This window comes from Marmota flaviventris, chromosome 5, assembly GCF_047511675.1.
Source record: "Marmota flaviventris isolate mMarFla1 chromosome 5, mMarFla1.hap1, whole genome shotgun sequence".
In the NCBI taxonomy this organism is placed as follows: domain Eukaryota; kingdom Metazoa; phylum Chordata; class Mammalia; order Rodentia; family Sciuridae; genus Marmota; species Marmota flaviventris.
In genome coordinates this window covers 101,697,269-101,720,619 of record NC_092502.1, presented here as the reverse complement: position 1 = coordinate 101,720,619, position 23,351 = coordinate 101,697,269, and the positions used below count along the sequence as shown (strand labels likewise).

The window sequence follows — 23,351 nt, the reverse complement described above, 5'->3', positions numbered from 1 at the left end:
GAATCCCAATTTGGTTTTCCTCCAGTTTTTCCTGAGTTACAGCACTGTCAGGTCTAATAGACTAAATTCCATTCTGTTAGGGCTTGTCCTGAGTGTGTGTCCTGTGACTCATGGGGCACAGAATTAGAAAGCACCTCAAATTTACCTTCCAATAATTTAGTTTTTATGTACCTTGATTATTGACTATAAAATTATTCCAAGTATCACATACTGATGTGATTTTCTCTTTTTAGTTCCAGAAAGAAAGTGGTTTAAGAGAAATGTCAATGTATTGTCTGAGAACATTTTGGTACACATGAGGTCTCCTGAGGGACAGAAAAGGCAGGGACATATCATTAAAAATGATCACTAATGTAATTTTCCTTTCCACATAAATAGCCCAACTTCATGTAGATTGGTTATAGCCTTTATCTCCTTTGTGAGTACTAATATGTTTTCACTAGAATTTCTACTTCTATTCCAGGTACTCATTTAATTATGCATTTCTTCTTCTCCATAGCCAGAACATCCTTAATCACAGGGTTCAATATTTCAGAGGTAATTATTTTTCTAAATCCTTTCAGCAGTTAGCCAACATTTCCCTCACAAAGTCATGTTAGCTAATTAGGTCATGTGCTTTGCAATTTTTTGTTTATTAACTATTAACAAATACATTTTGTTGAGACATCTATCACTGAGGTTGCTTACTATGTCTCTGACTTGCTGATACGAAATACTTCCATATGCATTTTTTATTATATTTAAGAAGTCTTTAGTTTTTAATAGATCAGCAACATGTAAATCTAATCATTATTTTACTTTTATCTTCTCCCATCTCTACATGTTAACTTATTACCCTTTGCATGTTTTCCTTCTCTTAGATCTAGGGATAGAAAACATCATTTTTTTTTTCTTCCCTTAGGCAGGGTGCAAAAGTTCTAAATCAGTGCTTCATAAATTTGAGCAGGATTCTGAATCAGGGGTACTTGTTTGAAAGGCAGATTTTGGGTCCTGTCCTTGATGCAGGTGTTGTGGGGAAAATTTTGAGAAACAGTGCTTGTAAGGAAGTGGGTGTTAACAATTACAAGTTCATAGAAACAAAACGTTCTAATCTGAATGTTAGAATATATGTCTTATTATTTACATTTTTTGCCACCATATAGTGCTACTCCATAAATCAACCAGGAAAAAGTGAGACTTGATTCTCTATGAAAGATGAACGAAGCAGGCACCATGCAGAAATCCTGACACCTAAAACTGTTCTCTGGGTTTCTGTGTGATCCATGGCTAATTTATTATGTTTTCCTTTCTACATTTTTTAAGCTGACCATGTAGATATACTGCTGTCAAAGTTTCCTTGAAATTTTAAGTGGGGTGTACAAGAAATAACAGAAGCCCAACTTTCATGAATTAACGCATTTTTATTAGGAAAAATTGTTTTTACTAAAGAAATACTTGAACATGGGTTAGTAAAATCAAAGGGTTCTGAAGTCTTAAAATGAAAACAGTCCCTTGGTTCTTTTCTTTTTTTTTTTTTTTTAATATTTTTTAGTTGTAGATGGATACAGTCTTATTTACTTATTTTTATGTGGTGCTCAGGATTGAATCATGTGTGAACGCTCTACCACTGAGCCACAATGCAGCCCAGTTCTGTTTTTTTTTACCCTTAGTTGCTCTATCCAGGGGTGCTCTTCATTCTCTTGGCTTTCTGGTAAGTACCTTCATGGTTTTGTTTTTTTTTCCAAATTAAAAAAATTCTCCCAGTTTTGAAGCAAATGCATGTATTCATACATGTAAGTATTAAATCCTCTTGAAACTTATAAAAATCTCAGCAGTTCTCTGCCCTATTCCTCTCAGTTCTCCATAGTAGTAGAGTTTAATTTTCAGCCATTTGTTTTTTCTCAAATAATTATTTTTTAATTGTATATAGTGGGAGAAGATAAAAGTAAATAATGATTAGATTTACATGTTGCTGATCTATTAAAAACTAAAGACTTCTTAAATATATAATATTCATTTCCTATTATTTCACACACTATATACAATTACGTGATATGATAGATTATGACTTAGTTCTTCTCTTTTCCTCTAATATTGTTCCCAAATAGTGGTCAGATTTGAGGTGGGGCAGCTATCACATCATTACAACTATGTACTTACCACTCATTGTTGAGAACATTTTATGTTCATACTTCCTTTCTTGTACTTTTTCCCCTTGAATTAATGATTGCCTAATCACCTCCCCCCATCAACCTGTTTACATTTGCTTTATCTTTAATGAACTTACTTCTTTCCAAATGTCCCAGATTTCAATAAGCTATTATTTTTACTGTGCTTTCTAAGCAAGCTACACAGTTGTAAAATTGCCTGTGTTGGATTATATTTATTGCTAATAAATATTTATTTGAAATTTATTTTATTGATGAACATAAAGGGCCCAGTTTGTTATAGTCTTCATGAAAATATGCAGTTGCCCACAATCCTAATCACAGTAGATGCACCTAAGCCAGAAAATAACACTTGTCAAACTCTCATTCTGTCAACTGTTTAAAGCGTACTTTCTTCTTAGACATATTAATATTAGAAAATTTATTATTACACAAAATTATTTCATTCACTAAACAACCTCTGACATTATTCTGATAGTACCTCATTCTTTTTAACTGTTGCAGAATTAAAAATTAATAAAATTTATAGACACATTAGTTATTCATTTCTTTATTGATTGACATTTGGGCTCTTTCCAAGTTTACAAGAGAATGCTACAACAAATATTCTGGAGTCCATCTCTTTGCTCAGGATTGAGTTCTAGATGTGGAAGATTTGGGTCCAAATCCAGAATCTTCTGAATTTGAATTGATATTGCTAACTTGCACTTTAAATGGTGGTATAAGCTTACAAGGCAGAAAATGCCATTTCTTTTGCATACCTAGTTTTCTAAATCTTTGCTAACATGATAGCTCAGACAGGTTTTACAGTGCATTTTACAAGGTTTAATTTCTAACTTACTAATTTTGGTATCTAGCAATATCCATTCTCAATTATCTCTTAGAATTTTTAATTGCTGCTATTATACTTGTTATTACATTTTCTTTTGCAAAGAGCAGCGCAGCCCATCAATGTAGTATCTCCTGGAATCTCAATGAAGATCAAAAACAAATTTTAAAGGTCTCAGACTTTTCCTTTTGGTAATCTCCTACTTGCTTCTTTATTGTCCATATTTGAGTTCTTAATTTACTGATTCCCTGAGTGAACACAATGTTTATTTAGAAGTAGGATGTGAAAAAGAAAATTCATAGTTTTTACCTTGATCTAATTTTCTTTAAAAAAAAAAATGAGTTCTAGCATTTCTGTTTATAATCCATTTCTGCCCTTTGGACTAATCTATCTAGCTCCTATCTCTAAGGACCCTGGTGCCAACTCATGCTATAAGTTGACTGCAGCTGTCTTGCAGATAGGTAGGCAGGTGTTACGTACTCAGTCTAGACTTTGGGGGAGAGCCAATGAAGGAAACTTATAGCAAGAAAGAGCAAGATATGCTTCCTAAATGGTATTTAATATGACCTAGTAAGACTGATGGAGAATAAAACATACTGCTTAGAAATCATTAACCATAGATCTAAAGTCCACACAAGTCTTTTTATTCTAATGTAAAAATACAGAATTTTTTAGAGGGAGGGATAACATGAAATAAATCAGAAAACATCTTCACATTAATCAGTCTTTTCATATACTTCAAATTTGTACTTAATGCCTTTCTCCTCCTGGACCTCAGAAAGAACACCTGGGTATCTGTAAAAGAAAAAGATGTATAATTAATCCCTCAAAAACATAGCTTCCCTGAATCTCAACCAAAAGGCATCAACAGTGCATAAAGCAAGGTAAGATTTTTCTTCTTGTAGGAAAGCCACTGTTAAGGTAGACAAATATCAGGCAAATACAATACATATGCAAATAATAAGAAAAAAACCCTACAAAACTATGTATATAAATTTAGAAAATGAAAGTTGTGATTTCTCCTCCTTTTCTTCTGATTCCTAATTCTTTCCTCAAAAACTAACCACCATAGCAGTTCCCTAGTATATTTCTATTCTGTCATCAAGGGAATATGAAAATTCCTAAGAATTCTTTGTAAGTTTTACAGCTGATAAAAAATTTCTTATGTAAGCAAAAGAAAATCAAATATAATCTATAGTTGTTTAAAGCAAAACCAAAATCATGTGTCTGGCATGGTGACAGATTCTCAATTCCTGTTTACTCAAGAGACGTGCATCATAAGGCTCTAATTCTGCAATGTATGGCACACTGCAATTTCTTGGCTAGAATCAGGATGAATTCAATCTTTCCTCTTCCCTCTCACTTGACTCTCTACTCCCTTTAGTTTCCCATTCAAAACCCAGGTTGTAACCCAATCAATAAATGGGCTAAGGAACTGAAGAGATACTTCACAGAAGAACTACAACTGATCAAACATGAAAAGATGTTCCACATCTCTAGTGATTACAGAAGTGCAAATCAAAACTACTCTAAGATTCCTTCTCACTCCAGTCAGAATGGCAATCATCAAGAATACAAGCAACAGTAAGTGTTGGTGATGATGTGAGAAAAAGGCACACTCATACATTGCTGGTGGGACTGCAAATTGGTGCAACCACTATGGAAAGCAGTCTGAAGATTCCTCAGAAAACTTAGAATGGAACCACTATCTGACCCAGCTATCCCACTCCTTGGTTTATACCCAAAGGACTTAAAAACAGCTTATACTACAGTGACATAACCACATCAATGTTTACAGCAGCTCAACTCACAATAGCTAAACTATGGAACCAAACTAAATGCCCTTCAACAGATGAATGGATAAAGAAAATGTGGTACATACACATAATGGACTATTACTCAGCTTTTAAGAAGAATGCAATTATGGCATTAGGTAAATGGATGGAGCTAGATGATATCATGCTAAGCAAAATAAACCAAAACCAAAATACCAAAGATGGAATGTCTTCTCTGATAAGCAGATGCTAATCCACAATGGGGCAGGGCGGGGGGTGGGGAGAATGAAGGAAATTTGGATTGTGCAGAGGGGAGGAGGTGTGGTATGGGAAGGATGGTGGAATGAGACGGACATTATTACCCTACATACATGTATGATTACACTACTGGTGTGATTCTACACCATGTTCAGCCAGAGGAAGGAGAGGTTGTGCTCCATTTGTGTACAATGTGTCAAAATGCATCCTACAGTCATGTATAACTAATTTGAACAAATAAAAAAAAAAGTCTCCTAAAAGCATCTCCCAGTCAATACTTAACAATCCTCACTCTAATTATTCTTTATCTGGAGGGTAACCCAACCCAACCCAACCCACACTTATAATTCACTTTTGTTAATGATAATAAATTCACTTTTGTTTGCCTGAGGGGAGGGAAAGCCTATTATCCCTCCCCCTCAACACACACACTTCTTTTTTCACAACTTAATAACTCGTCAAGTAAAAAAGTACTGGTAACAATGCAAAACAAAAACAAAAACAAAAAACCCCAGGTTGTCAGCTGAAGACTGCTCTGACCATTCTGCCTCCTATCAACATTTTTATGTCACTCTAGATCTTGGTGTGCTTTCTTAGTGTCTTGGAGGCTGCACCCATTTGCTCCATTGGGGGTCAGCAGCAGCTGTTTAACATTCACTCTGTGAGTGTCCCTGGATTTGCTGTGTGACCCTATCTCCAGGCTTGAATGGCATAAAAAGGCTTCATTATGGTAAAGAATTCTCATTATGGTAAAGAATTCAGCACTACGCCTGACCCAGTAAGTTTTCCACAAATGCTACCCATTACTACTGGTTTATTTTGTCCCCTAACTATTAGACAAGGGTGATACAGGAAAACTTTTTCTCTCATAATATACATGAACATTGCTTAGTAAAAATAAGCATTAATTTTTGTTAGCTATGTTTTTATTTAGCAACCATTTCCTTAGCTATTGCTGTCCCACTATTTTAGTAGTAGCCTCTTTTTTTTTTTTTTTTGAACAAATGATTTTTACTAGGCCAATTTTAAACCATAATTTTAGTTTCTTTGAAATGAGTCATGAAGAGTAACATTTACATTTTTTTTTTTTCATGTGTAAAATTCTCAGGAGTGTCAAGACTGTCAGTTAATAAGACAAAAACAAAGCAGTAAGAAGTTCTTTCTAAAATCATGAATAATAACACTTAAAATAACTGTGCTTTTGGCTGAATATGATCAGTAGCCATGGTATTAATGTAAATCTTCTCTGTGAAAATAAAATTTATTTCTGCTTGTTTCATTTTTCTTTCTCTAATATCTACACATTCAGTCTATTTTAATAACAGTTATAATTACATTTCCTAATCATCATTCCAAACTTTTTAAAGAGCAAACTGTCTGAGATCCACACTTGGATGCTGAGTTCAAGTCTGGCAGGATTTGGAAACACCACCTATTTGTTAGGAACCTCCCACCCAGAGACTCCCCCTTTAGCACCTTCAGGCACTGAGAAAGCCAATGAGTAAGAATCAATATCAGATCTAAACTGACAAAGCGCCACAAGAATAACCCAGAGACAATTTGATGGAAGGTTTAAGAGGTAAACAGAGTTCCTGAAACAGTTTCCCATAAAAAACAAATTGCAGCTAAAATAAAACCAGGAAGCATAGGCGTTGGAGGGAAGGGATATAAAAATACTGTGGATAAATATGCCAGGAACTTGGACAGTCAGGAAGTAGTGGGGTCAGAAGAGGAGACATCAGTTCACCTGAAATCTACTTCCACCCATACGGTTTTCCTGTATCAGCTCTGGAGCCAATTACCACTTCTGTTATAGTTTGGATATGAAGGGTTCAAGTGTTGGTCATTAGTGAGGTAATATTGGGAGGTGTCATTATGGACCTTTAACTGGGGGCAGGGGGTCAAGGATGACATGACAATGATGACGACCCTTGGTGGGAAGAACTCAGATTAATTAGAAGTATGCCCATGGAAGGGATTCTACTCTCTCTCTGGCTTCTTATTTTGAGATGTGATCTCTTCTTCCCAAGTGTGCCCCTGCCCTTAGGTTCTTACCAGTACTGAGCTGATGCCAGCAGCGTGCCTTTGAGCCTCCATAACTGTGAGCCAAATAAACCTTTTTTTTCTAAAGTTAGCCTGCCTCAGGTATCTCATTATAGTAATGAAAACAGACAATTATAGACTCTAAAGGCCTGTTTTGGTCTTTATCTTTGACTAGGTGGTCACATGGAAGGTTTTTAAGTGGACAGCAAATTCTGTTTGGAGCTCATTAAACAGAAAACTGCTGATATAAAACACTTGGGCCTGCTGGTTTGGTTGGGCCTTCATGTGACAGTCTGAGATAGAAAAATTTCTTCCAAGATGAATGAGGACAGAGCTTGAGAGGACAGGCTGGCACAGTGTGGTTGAAAGAATAATTGCACAGAAAATGACCTATGGGAAAAAAGGCAGCCACAAAGTAAAACCATCTTATTTTGTTAATATTAACTTCTGTTCTTCGGTGTCTACCATTTGTGGCTTTATCTATTTTCTAATTTTATTCTCTTTTCATCTCACAATAGTTCTCACTGTCATTTTTATTTCATTATACTATTGCTTCCTTTTTTTTTTTTTTTAAACCAAAAAGTATGGTGTTAATAAAAGACTGTGTTTGAACTGAAACCTATACAAACACAAGAAAATGGGGGTCCAAACTAAGGGGTTACTGTGGGAAAAGGGGAAGGGGGTAAAAAGTGATCAAAGCTCACTTTTGGAGAGTAGGGAATGGTACGTTCTCTAATGTAGACAGATTTGGGGAGAAAGCTCTAGAATTGAGCATGGTTACAGACTTTAGGGACAAAGTACATTTACTTTGCAGGTTTCCTTTTTCTCTTCTCCTTGTTTTCCCCTTTAGGAATTCCCTCTACCCCATGTTAAGGGGGTTGTTGTGATGTTAGTACAGGCCCAAAAGTACAGAGGACCATCACAACCTGCAGTGGAAGAGTTTCCTTCAAAGACTCTTCTGAAAAACAACAGAAAAATGAACACTTTCCAGCTCATTTTGTGAGGTCAGTGTTATCCTGATACCAAATCCAGGTGAAGACATAACAAACAAAAAAGCTCAATATCCCTTTTGATTACAAATGTAAAATTCTCAACAAAATTCTAGCAAATTGAATCTAGCAACATATAAAAAGGCTTATACACAATTACCAAGTGAAGTTTATCCCAGAAATGCAAGATTACCATGAAAATCAGTCAATGTAATATAGTGTATGGATGGTATATTAAATTATTAATTAACAAAAGACAAAGAACACATGATCACCTTAATAGACTTAGAAAGTTACGTGGCAAAATCCAACACCCCTTCATGAAAAAAATACTAGATGAACTAGAAATAGAAGGAATCTTCCTCAGTCTGATAAAGGACATGTATGACAACTCAAAGCTACTATACTTTATCGAGAAGACTAAATCATTACCCTCTAAGACATCTGATCTTTTCATCTTCCAGACAACATCATACTGAAGTTCTAGTCAGGCAATTAAGCAAGAAATAAAAAAAACATCTAGACTAGAAATTAAACTATCTCTATTTGCAAATGATATTATACCTTATAAATAAAATCCTAAGAAATCTACTAATAATTAGAACTATTGAGTTCAGCAAGGTTGTAGGATATCAGATTAATAAACCCAAATCACTTGTATTTCTAAACACTAGCAACAAACAGGAAATAAAAGGAAAAATAAAAGGAATTAAACACTAACAAAGAAGTACAAGACATACAACCAAAATTTTACTGACAGAAATTAAAGACGAACTACGTAAGGGGAAAGACATCACAGGCTCAAAGTGTGGAAGACTTAATATTGAAATGGCAATACTCTCCAGAGTAACCTACAGATGACACCTATCAAAATCACAACTTGCTTTCTGGCAGACAAACTGATCATAAAATTCGTATGGAAATGCAAGGGGCCCAGAAGAGCTAAACCAATCTTGGGAAAAAAAAGCAAAGTTGGAAAAACTATACTTCCTGATTTCACAAGTTAGTAATGAAGACCTTGTGGTACTGGCATGAAGATATACATACATATCAGTGGAGCAGAACTGGGAGTTCAGGAAAAAACCCCTCATATTTATAGTAACTTGAGATTGTGCTGATGGTTGCACAACCTTGTAAATATACTAACACTAGCGAATTAAACACTAGTATAATGAATGCTATGATATATGCAGGACATTTCAGTAAAGATGCTACATTTTTTTTCTTTAAATCTGGAGAGGCAGAATGGTATTTGTTTTAAATTATCAAGGGTTCCAGTTTTGGAAAGTGTTCCGATTAAGAGCAGTAAGACTTGGAAAGATGGAAAGGTATTTAAATGAAGCTGATTTACACAGTTGTTAGCAGCAAAGAGAAAGGTAAGAAATGAAGAAAAGTTGAGCTCAATATTCACATAATGTGACACTCAGCAATTAAAGCAGAAGAGAAAATATGTAAGGTATGACAAAGTTAAACAATTGATATTTACATAAATTTATATAAAATTTCCAAATGTGATTTTTCTAAGTAGTCACCTTTGGAGCCTAAGCAAAAGCCTGTATTTCAGCTGCTTAGAATTCTTATACTTTTCAGTTTTCTTTAGAGTTAAGAGATCAAGAAAAATCATTCACTTCATTTGATCCAAGGCTATTACTCCGTAGAGTAATAGACTATTATTCTAAAGCTTGGCCATCCATTTATTGACTTTGCTCTGAAGGTTCATTTAGGGGGCATTTCAAAAACAAACTCACACTCAAGGGATAATTACTAGATACAACTGAGAATATCTGAAAGAATGCTCTAAAAGCTGGTCTAAAAGGGTTGATATAATTAATCTTTTTCTCTCTATAGAATATGGCTGAAATGTGCTTTTAAACTAAAAATGTTGTGAGCTTTCAAGATTTAGCAGCCTCATGCTGGAGTCACAACTGCACAGGAAAGCAAGTATAACTTATCTCCATCTCCACCATTGCTACCACCTTTATCTGAGTCCCCTCAACCTTCATCTGAATTACTAACTGGTCTCCTTGCTTCACTCTTGTCCCCCTGTAGTCCATTCCCATAAAGCAGCTAGAACATTGTCACTCCCCTTTCAGACTCTCTAAACTTGCACCCAGTTTGACCCTTTGTTGGCCTCCCCCTTGCTCCCACTGGCCACAGTAGCTGTCAGACTCAGGGAAGAGGCCAACCTCATTTCTGCCTCAGCCTCTGAACTAGCTATTTCTGGTTCCTGGAATTCTCTTCTTGCTATTACATGGCTGGCTTCTTCACATTTAGATCTCACCATAAATGTCATTCTTCAGAGAGGACTTCTCAGACTACTCCATGTCTATCACATCCCAGTGTTTTAGTTCTCTACCCAACACTTCTTTTGATGACTGTCACTTGTCACCCCCTGACTAGACAGTGTATCTCCAGGGGGTCAGCAATACCATCAGGCCTAGTCAACACTATTTCCCCAGTGCCTAGGACATGTCTGACTCTCCAGTATGAATTAATTCTAGATTTTATTGACATCATTAAAACCTGAGCATTTCCAAGTATACTGAAGATGTCTAAAGATTCCTAACTTTATCTATATACAAAACACATTCCTACCCTGAACTCAATCTGAAAGAAGAAAATGCTCTTTCCTATAATTCTTACATAGAAAGTTCAAAAGCGCTTTAATAAGAACTTTATACTTACTCTGGAAGAAGTTTATATTTCTCCAAATCAATTTCTGGGAAAAATGTGTCACTTTCAAATTCCTGCATGATCCTTGTCACAAACAGTTTAATATGGCCTGGTTGAATCATGGCTTCCTTTGAAACAAAACAAAAAAGGCATCACTTTCCTTAATCTATATCATAAGACACAGACACTCTAAGATTTTTGTTTGTTTTAGTTACGAAAGAAATGCCTTATACTAGGCCTTAAAGACTTGTTTATTACTGCCAAAGTATACTACATAAATACCCTATTCTTAAATCTGGGATCCTCTAAAATGTGCCTTAGTTACCTTAAGAATGGAACTAATCATAATCGATAATTATTATATTCTGGTCTCTAGTTTGCTTATGAGAAATACTTTTTAATTTAAGAATTCATTTGGTTGTTTTCCTTTGGCTGCTCTTGTAAGAGTTAATCTGGGGCTGGAGTTGTGGCTCAGTGGTAGAGCGCTTGCCTAGCATGTGTGAGGCACTGGGTTTGATTTTCAGCACCACATGAAAATAAATAAAGATCCATCAACAACTAATAAAATATTGAAAAAAAAAGAGTTAATTTGAATGTGTAAGGCCCAGGGCCACCAAAAATAAATAAATAAATAAATAAAGGACATTAATCCAAAGTTATCAAGTTACTTTCCAAAGAAAAACTTACATATGTATATTCATACAAGATAGTACAGTTTCATGTGATCTTGACTACTGAACACCAAGGGCCTACTCAGTATACTCATGTAAAATTTAATATTGCTTTCTTTCCTCAATACAGTAATTTAACATGTCTCTTGTTGCTAACAACTATAGCCTTTTTTGTTAAATGATTTTTCTAACTACTATCTACAGTTCTATTGACAGTTTCTACGGAAAGGATTGCTCTCAAACAAATATCTTAAAAATTTTAATAAACAGTATGAATCCTTTACAGACCCAACAAAGCAATAACGCTTTTTGTGAATTTTGCTTTGCAGTAATAACTCGATTCTCAAACATGCATAGATTAAAAGAAAAAATATTTTTATATGCATACATACATATGTAAAATTCCAGGTGTTTGTTATTCTTAAAGTTCCAAATAAGGGAATTGAACAAATTTTATTTTGAAAACTTACATTTATGTTAAACCATTGTTATCTTTGCTACAACCAAATAAATATTCTTTTTTTTGTGTGTGTGTGGTGCTAGGGATTGAATCCAGGGCCTCATGCTTGCTAGGTAGGCATTCTACCACTGAGCTACATTCCCAGCCCCTAGTAATTCTTACTATACAACCCTCCCAAAAACAAACAAACAAACAAAAAACTCAGAAAAACTGAGTGGGACACTGAACAAATTTTATTTTGAAAACTTATATTTGTATTAAACCATTGTTATCTTTGCTACAACCAAATAAATATTCTATTCTTTTTTTGTGTGGTGCTAGGGATTGAACCCAGGGCCTCATGCATGCTAGGTAGGTATTCTACCACTGAGCTACATTCCTAGCCCCTAGTAATTCTTACTGTACAAAAAACAAAAAAACAAAACAAACAAAACCCAGAACAACTGAGCGGGACTAACCAATCACAGCAGCATTTTAAGTTCTATATCAAAGTTGATGGTGTGAGGCAAACTTTCTGTGAATAGTCAGGCAGTAAACACTTTAGGGTTTGAGGGTCATACGGTTTCTTACTTTTATAGGCAGAAGCAGCCACGGACGACACTAAACAAACAAGTGGGACTGTGTTCCAATGAAACTTTATTTACGTGGTACTTGGGAAGATCAGCCTGAATGACTGATGAGCAGCTGTGATGAGAGGCACGTGAATAACGCAAATCACCTGAAGGCTTTATTTCCTTATACAAAAGTCATTTTATATACATGCTTTTATGTACTTAGTGCTTATTAAAAAGTACATTTTCAAGTGATATGATTTGAGTCACTCAAAATGTGATAAATACTAAAATAATGAACTTGTTTTCTAGAAGAAATTCATACGTGGATGGAAAGATTAAAGAAGAAAAATGTTCATTTCCCTTTACTACAATGGGGAAAAAAATAAAGAGACTGTGGAATCAGGAACATAAGAAACTGAGAGTTTTTATAATCCCTTCTAAGATCCTGGAATACCTCTTCTTTCTCAAATAATTTCAGTGTATATTTTACCCTAAACCCCAAAAGGTAGGGACTGATTTTTCTTTTCCCTCTAAATGTTACCCTTTCAATAGTGGTTTTTTTTTTTTTTTTTTTTTGTGGGGGTGGTGTACCAGGGATTGAACTCAGGGGCACTCATCAACATTCTCAGTCCTTTTTATTTAGAGATTTAGAGACAGGGTCTCACTGAGGTGCTTAGTGCCTTGCTGTTGCTGAGGCTGGCTTTGAACTTAATATCCTCTTGCCTCAGCACTGTACCCAGGTCAAGAGCCAAAGAATTCTATTTAGTATCCTCAATTTTTTTTTTTTTAAAAGCTGGAAGTCAATTTGTATCAGGAAAAAGAATTCTTCTTTAACACACTATTTACCCTTTTGATCTGAAATCATGAAACCCTTCTCTTATGTCCTTACATTAAATGAAAATTATTGAGGAAAAGCTTTCTGCTTTTAACAAATTCATATACATCTAGTTAGTATATATCAACTAGACCGCTACTCTTTTCTCAGTGAGATTTTCATCCTGTAAGAGAAGGTATATAACAGCTTATTTAGGGCATGGGGATGGGGGTGGAGGTAGAAACTAGTACAGTGCAAATGCAAATCTTGGGGAGACATTTAGAATGGTTCTTAAGCTGTAAATATTAACTAGTATTTTGAATTGAAAATAAAGTGGTATATGGGGAGATGTTGTTTAAGTGACACAAAATTTCAGTTAGATAGGAAGAATAAGCTCCAAAGGTCTATCATGCAATGTGATGACTATAGTTAGTAACAACCTTATATTGTACTCTTGAAAATGGCTCAAGAATGATTTTAAGTGTTCTCACCATAAAAAGTGAGGTAATATCTATCTATCTATCTATATCTATATATGCTAATTGGCTTGATTTAGCCATTCCACAAAGTATACATATTTCAAAACATGTTGTATACAATAAGTAAATACAACTATTAGTCAATAAAAAGAAAATAGACTCGTATAGACCAAACATTTTACTTTTACATTTTTATTTAGCTTACGTTGCAGGGATAAAATCAAATAATTCAGAATGACAAAATATCTAACTTTTTTAGAGATAATGTACTGTTTCTTATGTTTATGGCTTAATGTTTCCTCCCAACCTCCCTTTAAATGTCAAGAGAACTAAAAGAAAGTAGGAAACATTTCTTTTTATTTGTAGATAACTCTACTTACCTTATAAACAGAACTGCCTCCTACTATCCAAATCATGTCTATTTTACTTGCTAATTCTGGCTGCTCAGTAAGTTTTAAGGCATCGGTCAGACTTTTGGCAAGAAAATGAGCTCCTTGTGGAAGTTCTCTAAAAGTAAAAGAATTACATACAATTTTTGTAAAACCCATCCATATTAATCAAATTATATGAATAGGAAGCAGTGATTATAAAACCAAAATCATCATAAATATGAATCCTTTTAAAAAAAGTATGGCCTACAATCAATACTTACCTACAATTGTACATCTAGGGTCCATATAAGTCAATCAAAATCACATGTGATATAAAGTCACAACAGTAGTCTCTAAAGTAGTGGCATAAAGAATTGTGAGGGGACATGAGACAACTTTCTGGGGGGTTATCTTTTCTGCATCTTTGATAGGGGCTGGGTTACACAGGTATACACCTTTATCAAAACTTTAATAAATGTACATTTAAGACTTGTGCACCTCATTGTAATATTTACCTTAAAAGAAAAAAAAAACTGTAGAGAAATACTGAATTCTAGTTAATTATATGTACGAAGAATAGAAGGCTGCAATTAATTTTGACATGCAAATATGAACAAGACAAACTGAACAGATGGATATGTGATAAAGTTAACACAAAAAATGTTATTCGTAGAATCTAAGTGGTGGTATATAGCTATTTAAAGTTCTTTGTGTATGTTTGAAAATTTTCATAATAAAATGTTGGAAAGAGAATGTTTGAATGTAGAAAAGTTTGCAGCAATATTCAAACTGCTAATACCTTTGGGGAGTGGAAAAAAAAAAAAAAACTTTACTGTTCCAAACAAACAGAAATGGGTGAACTATTTGAAAATCAGCTTTTTGCTACTTATATAATTAAAAACCCAAAAGGGGAAAAAGTTCAATAATTTTACTGTTTATGTGAACTAACAATCTCTCTCAACCTCCAAACCAATTATTGTTTTGGCAGGGAGGAGGGGGTCTAATTCCCTTTATAAATGAGGAAACATGCAGATCTAGGCTTTCAAAGTAATTAGATGCAGAACAAAAATTACAATTCAATGTCAAGGTCTTAGGCTGGTGCTTTAAAAAGATTACATAACTGCCTTTGAACTAGAGGTTATAACAATGATTAATCAAGAACTAATGGGGATTATTCATTCTCTTGGTTGCATCCTCCCTCTCCTCCTGAAATTTATTTTGCTTATTTCACTTTGTCATCTGGTAAAGGAGTTAGGATAGAGCAAAGAATATACTTTGACTCAGGCTAGAAAAAGAAATGGAGACCAGGGTGAAGTTAAATGAACTATCTCTTAAGGAATCAGGGCAGTCATAAGGGCTGAGTTGGACTAGGCTGTTCAGGGAGAAAACTTAGAAGACAAAAATTTGGAACTGGAGAAGATAGTCTAGTTAATAAAGTACAGGACGACTGAAATAGTCATGGAGGTTTTAGGAAGTAAAGATGCTGAAGTAAGGATGGATAATAAAGATGGAGTAGAATGGAAAATGATGATACAGTAACTGACATGAGGAAAAACTGAAAGAAGCACTCTTTTTTTATTTGTGGTACTAGAGACTGAACTCAGGGACACTTCACCATTGAGCTACCTTCCTGAAACTTCCTAAAATTCTTTATTTTGAGACAGGGTCTCACTAAGTAGCACAGATTGGCCTTGAATTTGTGATCCTCCTGCTTAGTCTCTTGAGTCACTGGGATTACAGGTGTGTGCCACTGTGCTCAGACAGGAAGCAGTATCCTTAAAGTGGGTGTATAATAGCAATATGACTTCCAAGGTGTTATAAATGGTTGGTGTGGACCTCAAAGAAAGGGGTGATAATTTTGTGAAGATTTCATTGCCCTTTGTAGTGAGTCTGCAAAAGCAAAAACCTGATTAAGGATTGGTTTCAGATTTAAGTTTTAGCAAAGGCTGGAGGAAATGCTTCTGCAAAATGTTGCTAAAACATTAGTTTAGAAATGTTTCACAGGAAACATTAGACCCCTAGATGGCTAAAAAAGAATAGGCAAAAAGTCCAGCTTATGTTTTGAGTCTGTTAGTCCCTTTGCAGCACACATTGTAGAAAAGAACAGTGAATAACACATAGTAAACATTTTATATCATGCCTTGTTTCAGTGCTAATTTCCTGTCTATATCTTTCTTCAAACCAATCCAGATTGGATTTTCCAAGAAGGGAGAGCTGGTATGTAACAGTACATGTATTCTGTGTCAAGACCCGCGTGGGTATTCTTGGTATCTTGTTTCTGACCAAGAGTTTTGTGATGATGAAATAATATAATGCACACAGTAGGCATTCCACTTAATATAAATACTAATCTTATGTAGGTACTATTCCTTTTTACAGGTGAAATTAAAGATGAGGGGTTAAGTAACCAATGATCACACAGCTAGGAATTGGTGGGTGTGATAGTTGAACTCCAACAGCCTAACATTACAATAGATATTTAATGGGTGACCAGGGGCTTTAAGTGCCTGAGATACCAGGCCTGAGACATTGGGATGCTGGGGCTTAGATTAGGCAACCCCCCACCCCATGTCCTCTGGCCTCAAACAGCCTTATCTGATTACTCCAGGCTGCTATAAAGACCTTATCCCTTCCCACTGTGCTTGATATGAAAGATAAGTGCATGGCAGATCAAATTCTGGCCTGATATCTTTGGGGACTGCTGGGATACTACTTAATCACAAAAGCCTCAGGCTAGAATGGTGTCTTATGCAAAACTGAGAAATAATGTTCAACTTGAGACCATTTATACTCAGCCTTTAAAAATTTGATTTCCAACAATTACCAACTGTTTCAAGTATGATCTATCCTCATGTGACCACTACAGACATTTATAGAAATTTATTTTCTGTAAATAATTAAGTGGGGGAAAAAACAGGTTGCAAACTTTTCCCAAGTGGGATTATTCTCTTTCTGTAAGTAACTTGTGGAGCATTCCTTTTGAAGAGTTCTGAATCCCTACTATGCTATATCTATGTTAGATACTGGGACAAGAGATTTCGAAAACAAAACAGTAGTCATGGCACCCAAAAGATCATGATGGTAGTCAAAAGAATATCTCAGCAGTGGCCATAACATATGAAAAAGACACACAATGAAGATGCACAGAGGATACATCAGGAGTCCAGAAACAGTGCATCATCTGGGTTGGGGTGAAGAGGGAACAATGACTCTTTAGCTGGGTGTCAAAGAAGATAAAGACGTGAAAAGCACAGAGATGACAGACTACCCACAGATACTATTGATAGTTACAGTGCAGTTATTTAACACAAGAAAGCTGAGACAAAGTTGAGGGTAGAAGAATGTAATCTGTGGTGAGGACTAAAATGCCAATGGATGGGGCAATAGTACAAGGTCCTGAGGTCAGAGAAAAATAGAATTTAGAAAAAAGTGGGAGTTGAGGAAAATAGGAATTTACATAGGATGAGATTTTTGTCTCACAATCAAGGAAAAAAAGAACAAAGTGTTATATTAAAATGAAAATGAGGGGATGGGGTTGTGGCTCAGTGGTAGAGTGCTTGCCTGGCACATGTGAGGCACTGGGTTTGATCCTCAGCACCAAAGAAAGAAAGAAAAAAAATTATTAAAAAAAAAAAAAAAAAGAAGAAAAGAAAATGAGATCATGAATGTGTTCATTGTGATTTTGTTCATGTTAATATTTTCTAGAAGCTATAAATTTACAAGGTGTGGGGGTAGGAACTGACATGTAAGGTATCTTGTGAGCAGAAACTTTATATATAAAATTTCAGTGAACCTTCAAAAACTGTCATTATTAATCCACTTAGTATGTAAAGAAGTTTACGTTTAGCAAACTTTTAGGTTTAACCTGCTGAAGGCCCCAAAGTTACTAGGTACCAGAGTAGATTTAAGAAGCAAGGTCTGTTAGTGTTTGCTATGCTAAGTTTATGAGTTGGAGAGATAGGCTTTAAGAAGCAGAGAGTGTTTTAATCACTAGAAAAGATATGAGAGTGAGATGAAAAATATATATACATGGCATAAAATATAGATAACTTTCATGGATTGAAGATGATTTACAATATCGTAAATCATGGAAGATATTTTGGATTTTTTAGAGATGGTGTCAAGATGCATTTCTTTAGAGATGGTGTCAAGATGCATTGTAGTAAAAACTCTTTACTTAATTTTTGGTACCAAACATTTTAAAAACCTGCTTTGTGTGACATAAATCACACACCACACAATTCATCCTTTTAAAGTGTAAAAGTTGGTGATTTTCAGTATATTTAGAGTTGTGCAACTACCACTACCTCACAACAAAAAGAGACCTATTAGTAGTCACCCTCTCCATCCTTGGTTTTCTTAAAAAGTCACAATTTGTCCAGAAAGCTTTGGAAAAACACTTTCTCCCATCCCTTATTAACTAAATAGTTACCACAAATAAGTACGTTTGGCACTGAATTGAGGTTACTTAGAGGATTCAATTTCTTTCTGTACTGGGGTGAAGGTTAAAAAAAAAACTAAGTACCTTTAAAAACTTGCACAAAAAATAGTGGTTTCTGATTGTTAAACTCTGCCCTTTGTGCAGGACCCAGCAGGTTCTCAGTATATGTGTGGAACTGGCTAACAAGTAGGGAGACAGGAGAATGAACAACAACAACAAAAAACCCTAGTAAAATATTTTACTAACTGGCATTACTGTTTCTCTGATATGCTTGATAATAAAGACTTCAAATTTTCTCAGCCCTTAAAAAAAAGTGAAATACACCAAAAAATGTTATATATACATACGTAAGAAGCAGCTAAACCCAATTACATACACCGCAGGGGGAATCATAAAAAAAAAAATTAGACTCATCATTTAAGGAGAAATCCTGGCTCAACTGAACATCCTCCCCACTGAGATTTCTTTATGTTTATTTTAGTTGAAAATAGTCATAAATAAACTTGAATAGTATTCATGTTATTAAAAAGTCTCTGGGAATGGCAATATACTCTGTGAAATTGGTTTCTATGAAGAAAACAGATCTTCAGAATATCCTAGCAACCAAGAGAAGGAGTAGCATAAAGACCAAGGCAGATGGCATCAATGTATTTCCCATCACCCCAAGGCAATCAATGCAAACACTCTGGTAAATCTAGTTTTTTACCTATGACATTCTAGGACAGATGTGGCAGAAAATCTCTATGAACCTGAATCTGTTAGCCTATAATTGTACAATTTTTTTCTTTCCCAGGGTATATCAACTTGGGTAGGCCATAGTGACTGGTTATTAAAAGACTACTCCAAGTGGTGCCGATGAGGTATTTTGTAGATGTGATAACATCTGTAATTAGTTGACTTTAATCTGGGTAGGCCTGATTCATCAATTCAAAGGCCTTAAGAACAGAGCTGAAGTTTCCTAGAAGAAATTTTACCTTAGCCCTGGCTAGAGAATTTCAGCCCAATGGCCTGCTCCAAAGAGTTTTGATCTCACATACAACTGATATTCCAATAAGACTGATATGAAGAATGCTCAACATGCTGATCCCAAACTTTCTCTTAAGTTTAATTTGCATTACCCCTCCACCAAAGCAAAACCATGAGGTATGGAAAATTATTTTAGTAGGTTAGGACCAATGCCACTATCGACAAAAAGAAACAAAATAGAAATCAGGATATACTACATGTGGTGTAAATGACATGGAAGCCACCAGAGATGACTTCATGGGTCCTCTTATCAATAATTCCACACTCTGCTTTTTGCCTTGGGCATTTCTGGCATCAGGAACTATCTACTCCATTGTTAGCAGAAACCAACTAGACATGCTCCCTTCTCTAGACAATCCCTAGAGCCATTTTCAATGCTTTAAAATATTTTACCTTCAGACACGGGGTAATGAACACAAGTGCAGTGATATTTGGGTAACCCAGTTAACTAGGAATAGCAGGACATAAGATTATAACTGCTTTTCGTCCATCCTAAAATTCACATCTTATTATGTTTGTGTAAAGTCAACTGAAGAGATAGGATAATTGCTTAATTTTGGCAAATCCCAAAACTTGGATATTGTGATTTTATGTGAAACTAGGAAAAAGTTATTGATTACATTGTATAACTGATATTTAAGTTTATTGAAGGTTCAAGGGAACTTGCAAATCTATTACTATAGTGAGATTTAATGTTTAATATAACATTTCAAGGTGTTAAAATCCATTAGTCACTTAAGGAGAATAAGTTGCCATGTGGTGTAACAACTTATTCATTTTCTGTAATCACAAAGGTGATATTAGGTAGCTTCACTAATAGTTACTTTTATACTATTTCATCTTGTCATATACTGATATGCACTTTAATAAATGGAACATGACTTTCCTGTGGTGACTTTGTTATAGTACTTACTTGAGTTCTCTACTGAGAACTATATTAATTCTGTCCTTTAAAGGTCGATTCTTTTCAGGAATAGAGAACCAGGTCTTCCTACCCATAATCACCAGATTCTGTTTACCTATAAAATCACATGGAAAGGATAAGTATATTTTGGGACTGTACATATATTTTTAATCATATACATGTAGATATTTGTCATAGTGACATCTAGTGGATTTGCTTAAAAAATATTAAAACAGCTTTACCAAAATTTACATTTCTCTCTCCTAACCTAAATATAGTAATTATTTTCCCCTCGGACTTTACCCAATTTGTATCCAATATTTAATTATAATCAATTGCAACTATGTATAATGTAGTAAAGAGGAAAGATTTTGGGTTGAAGTGTTCTAATCCAATGCATTCTATCATTAACCAGGCATCAATCGGAGTACTCCTCTGTCTTACTTTCCTTGGCTATGAAATAGGGATAAGAATAGTGCCTACCTCTACAATTGTAGGGGGGATTAGACTTAGAACAATATTCAGCATATAAGTAGTTATCATTGTTGGATATAATCACACTATTCATATTTGTGTACTTTGTAGATTTCCATCATCGTATTTAAAAAAACAGTTCCTTAATAGTTTCCTCAATTTACCTTTCTACGTTAAAACAGGTTAAGTTGAACTCTTGCCTTTTCAGCATTATACTTCCACAGATAATGCTTTTGTAAAAACCTGATACATATAGATTCCATTTTTGACTTCTTAGGAGGAAAAAAAAAACTTGAGTCAAGACATTTGGATCAAAGGAACATTAATATTATCAGATCATACTTAAGGATTCTTGAGAGGGATTTGTGTCCCTGGAGCTTTCCGCTCTTGCCATCTTGTGTCTACCAGCGACATAACTGCCAAATCCAAGGGCCTTATATCTTTTATTAATGTTATGCAGCTTCTGCTCCCTCTGACTTTCCTTATTTATTCTGCCATTCCTCTTCCTATATCCATAAATACATGTTTCTTAGGTTTTAAGCAGGGTATTCCTCCATTTTCATATTTTTTCTTTGTTTATCCTCTTTTCTCCCATAGCTCAACTCACCTAGCTCTCTCTGTCTGAAATTGTCCTGGATATCCTTACAGACAACTCAAAATCATCCTCATTACAACCGCACACCATTCTCCACTCCTTAATTCTTCTAGTCACTGAGACTCTCCCACACTGAAATGCTGAGAGTTCATCATTGATGCCTTCATGCATCATAATTACATTCCAAATAACCCATGTGGAGGATCCTGTAGCCACTCTCTTCTTCTTTGCCCCAGTTCAGGTTTACCATCTCTCCCAGCAGCTCTTCCAAAGACCTCCTTTGGCCTCCATTCTGAGTGCTAACCTCCAATGAGAAGACCTCTGTTCAGCTGCCAATTTTGCAATACCTGAACTGTACATGTGCCCAGTATAAAACTGTGAATTTTTAAAAAAGGGACGCTTAATGAACCTTGGGAACTTCAGACAGATTTTTAGTAAGATTAAAGATCCCAGATTAATTTGAAACTTTCCATTTAAAACAACATTTGCATTGGAAAACTTCAAGAAAAATCCTTGACGAATCCCAATCATTTAAAAATGCCCTCATTACCTTCTACTGAAGGGGTTGTCGTCATTCTTTGGAAATACTTGAATTCATTCCTGCAAGTTAGAGAAACACATCGTTACTCAACACATTATCTGGTTGGCTCAGGCTCTAATGCGCATGACAAACATTGTACTTCGCGGAGGGTGGTGTTCTCCAGGCCAGGGACTTTGCCCTAGGCCAGAGCACCACAGGGCAGAGGCCTTGGCAGGGAAGCAGGATCCGGTGGGAAATCAACAATTTGGCTTTGTGCTGTAGCCGCGGAGGCCACCCAGGGTCTACATGCCCTTGTCCATTGGAACTGGCTCCAGTTGGCCAGTCGGCCCTGTGCGTCCCCGCCCAGGTGACCAGATTAAAGCCAGTGAGCGCAGCCTCTATACCCTCACCTCCAGCCCGGCTGATACCTGAGCGGGGGCCAGGGCAGGTCCCCGTTCTTGCCGATGCCCATGTTCTGGGACACGGCGACAATGCAGTTTAGCGGACGAACCATGACAGCAGCAGTGATCCCCCAGCTCCCCTGCTACACCCGGATTCCGCTCGGATTTTGGCGCGAAATGATAGCCACTCCGCCCCCTCTGTCTCATTTGAGGAGGCAAGGCCCCGCCTCCGCCCCGCCTCACGGCAAGGTCGCAGCGTGCTCGCTCCCGCAGACTCCCGGGAACGGCGGCGGGCTCGCGCTACCCGCTGGGCCCTGTAGGCTGGCCACCACTGCCCGTCCTGCAATGTCTCGGCGGAAACCTGTATCGGGCAGTCTTTCTGCAGCCGGGCCAGCCCATGGGAGACAAGCAGTTTTGAGCCGATTCTTTCACTCCACGGGAAGCCTCAAATCCACTTCGTCTCCCACCGAAGCCGCCGCGAAGGCAAACCACGGCTCCGCAGCGCCCTCAGCGTCCACCGCCCAGCCTCATTTGCAGCCGCTGGTGGTGGGTTCGGTCCAGGGCGGGGCGGGGCCATCGGGTGGGGCGGAGCTTGTGAGAGGAATAGGAGGAGGCGACGACCATGCGCGAGAATCCCCGAGATGATGGAGCCGGAAGAGAACGGAAGAGGCGGGGCCGGGGAAGCAGAGGCTGGGAAAGCCCAGCTGGGTCCAAGACCTGGTGTGGCTGAGAGATTGCATTACCTCTCTCTCTCTCTTTTTTTTTTTTTTGGCATCACCTGTTTTGAGGGAATAGATTTGAGGCCAAGGTCCCGCTGGTTGTTAAGAGGAGACCTGAAGGGAATTTCCATTCTGACGAATGGAGAGTGCCAGTTGGTCTGGGATACTTGTATCTTTTAATCCTCCCTCTTTTCTTTCCTGGACTGAT

The 23,351-nt window shown here is 36.4% G+C and overlaps 2 protein-coding genes across 3 annotated transcripts in view; one reads left to right on the top strand and one right to left on the bottom strand.

Moving 5' to 3' along the window:
• Nucleotides 1-3,599: 3,599 nt before the first annotated feature.
• On the bottom strand, nt 3,600-22,867 carry Dhfr (dihydrofolate reductase). 2 transcript variants are annotated; one of them, XM_027927837.3, is made up of 6 exons: nt 22,786-22,867; nt 22,054-22,103; nt 20,444-20,549; nt 14,073-14,199; nt 10,727-10,842; nt 3,600-3,771 (listed from the first exon to the last, which is right to left on the bottom strand). In XM_027927837.3, exons 1-6 carry the CDS (start codon nt 22,821-22,823, stop codon nt 3,693-3,695), a joined length of 516 nt encoding a protein of 171 aa, XP_027783638.1. In that variant the 5' UTR covers nt 22,824-22,867; the 3' UTR covers nt 3,600-3,692. The 2 variants fall into 2 exon arrangements, with proteins under 2 accessions (XP_027783638.1, XP_027783637.1); XM_027927836.3 differs by lacking the exon at nt 22,786-22,867 and adding an exon at nt 22,452-22,682.
• The window catches only part of Msh3 (mutS homolog 3), a 180,649-nt gene continuing 180,067 nt past the window's right edge, over nt 22,770-23,351 (top strand). The window contains exon 1 of the mRNA XM_071612456.1: nt 22,770-22,970. Coding sequence (XP_071468557.1) covers nt 22,770-22,970 — 201 coding nt within the window. The remainder of the gene's footprint in view (nt 22,971-23,351) is intronic.

Bases quoted from the DNA above. Each gene is read 5' to 3' on its own strand.
- Dhfr (XM_027927836.3), bottom strand. From the start codon at position 22,537: ATGGTTCGTCCGCTAAACTGCATTGTCGCCGTGTCCCAGAACATGGGC. The intron at 22,104-22,451 runs GTATCAGCCGGG...TCTAACTTGCAG, and splicing joins CTGCCCTGGCCCCCGCTCAG to GAATGAATTCAAGTATTTCC. The intron at 14,200-20,443 runs GTAAGTACTATA...TTTTACTTTTAG, and splicing joins GTTCTCAGTAGAGAACTCAA to AGAACTTCCACAAGGAGCTC.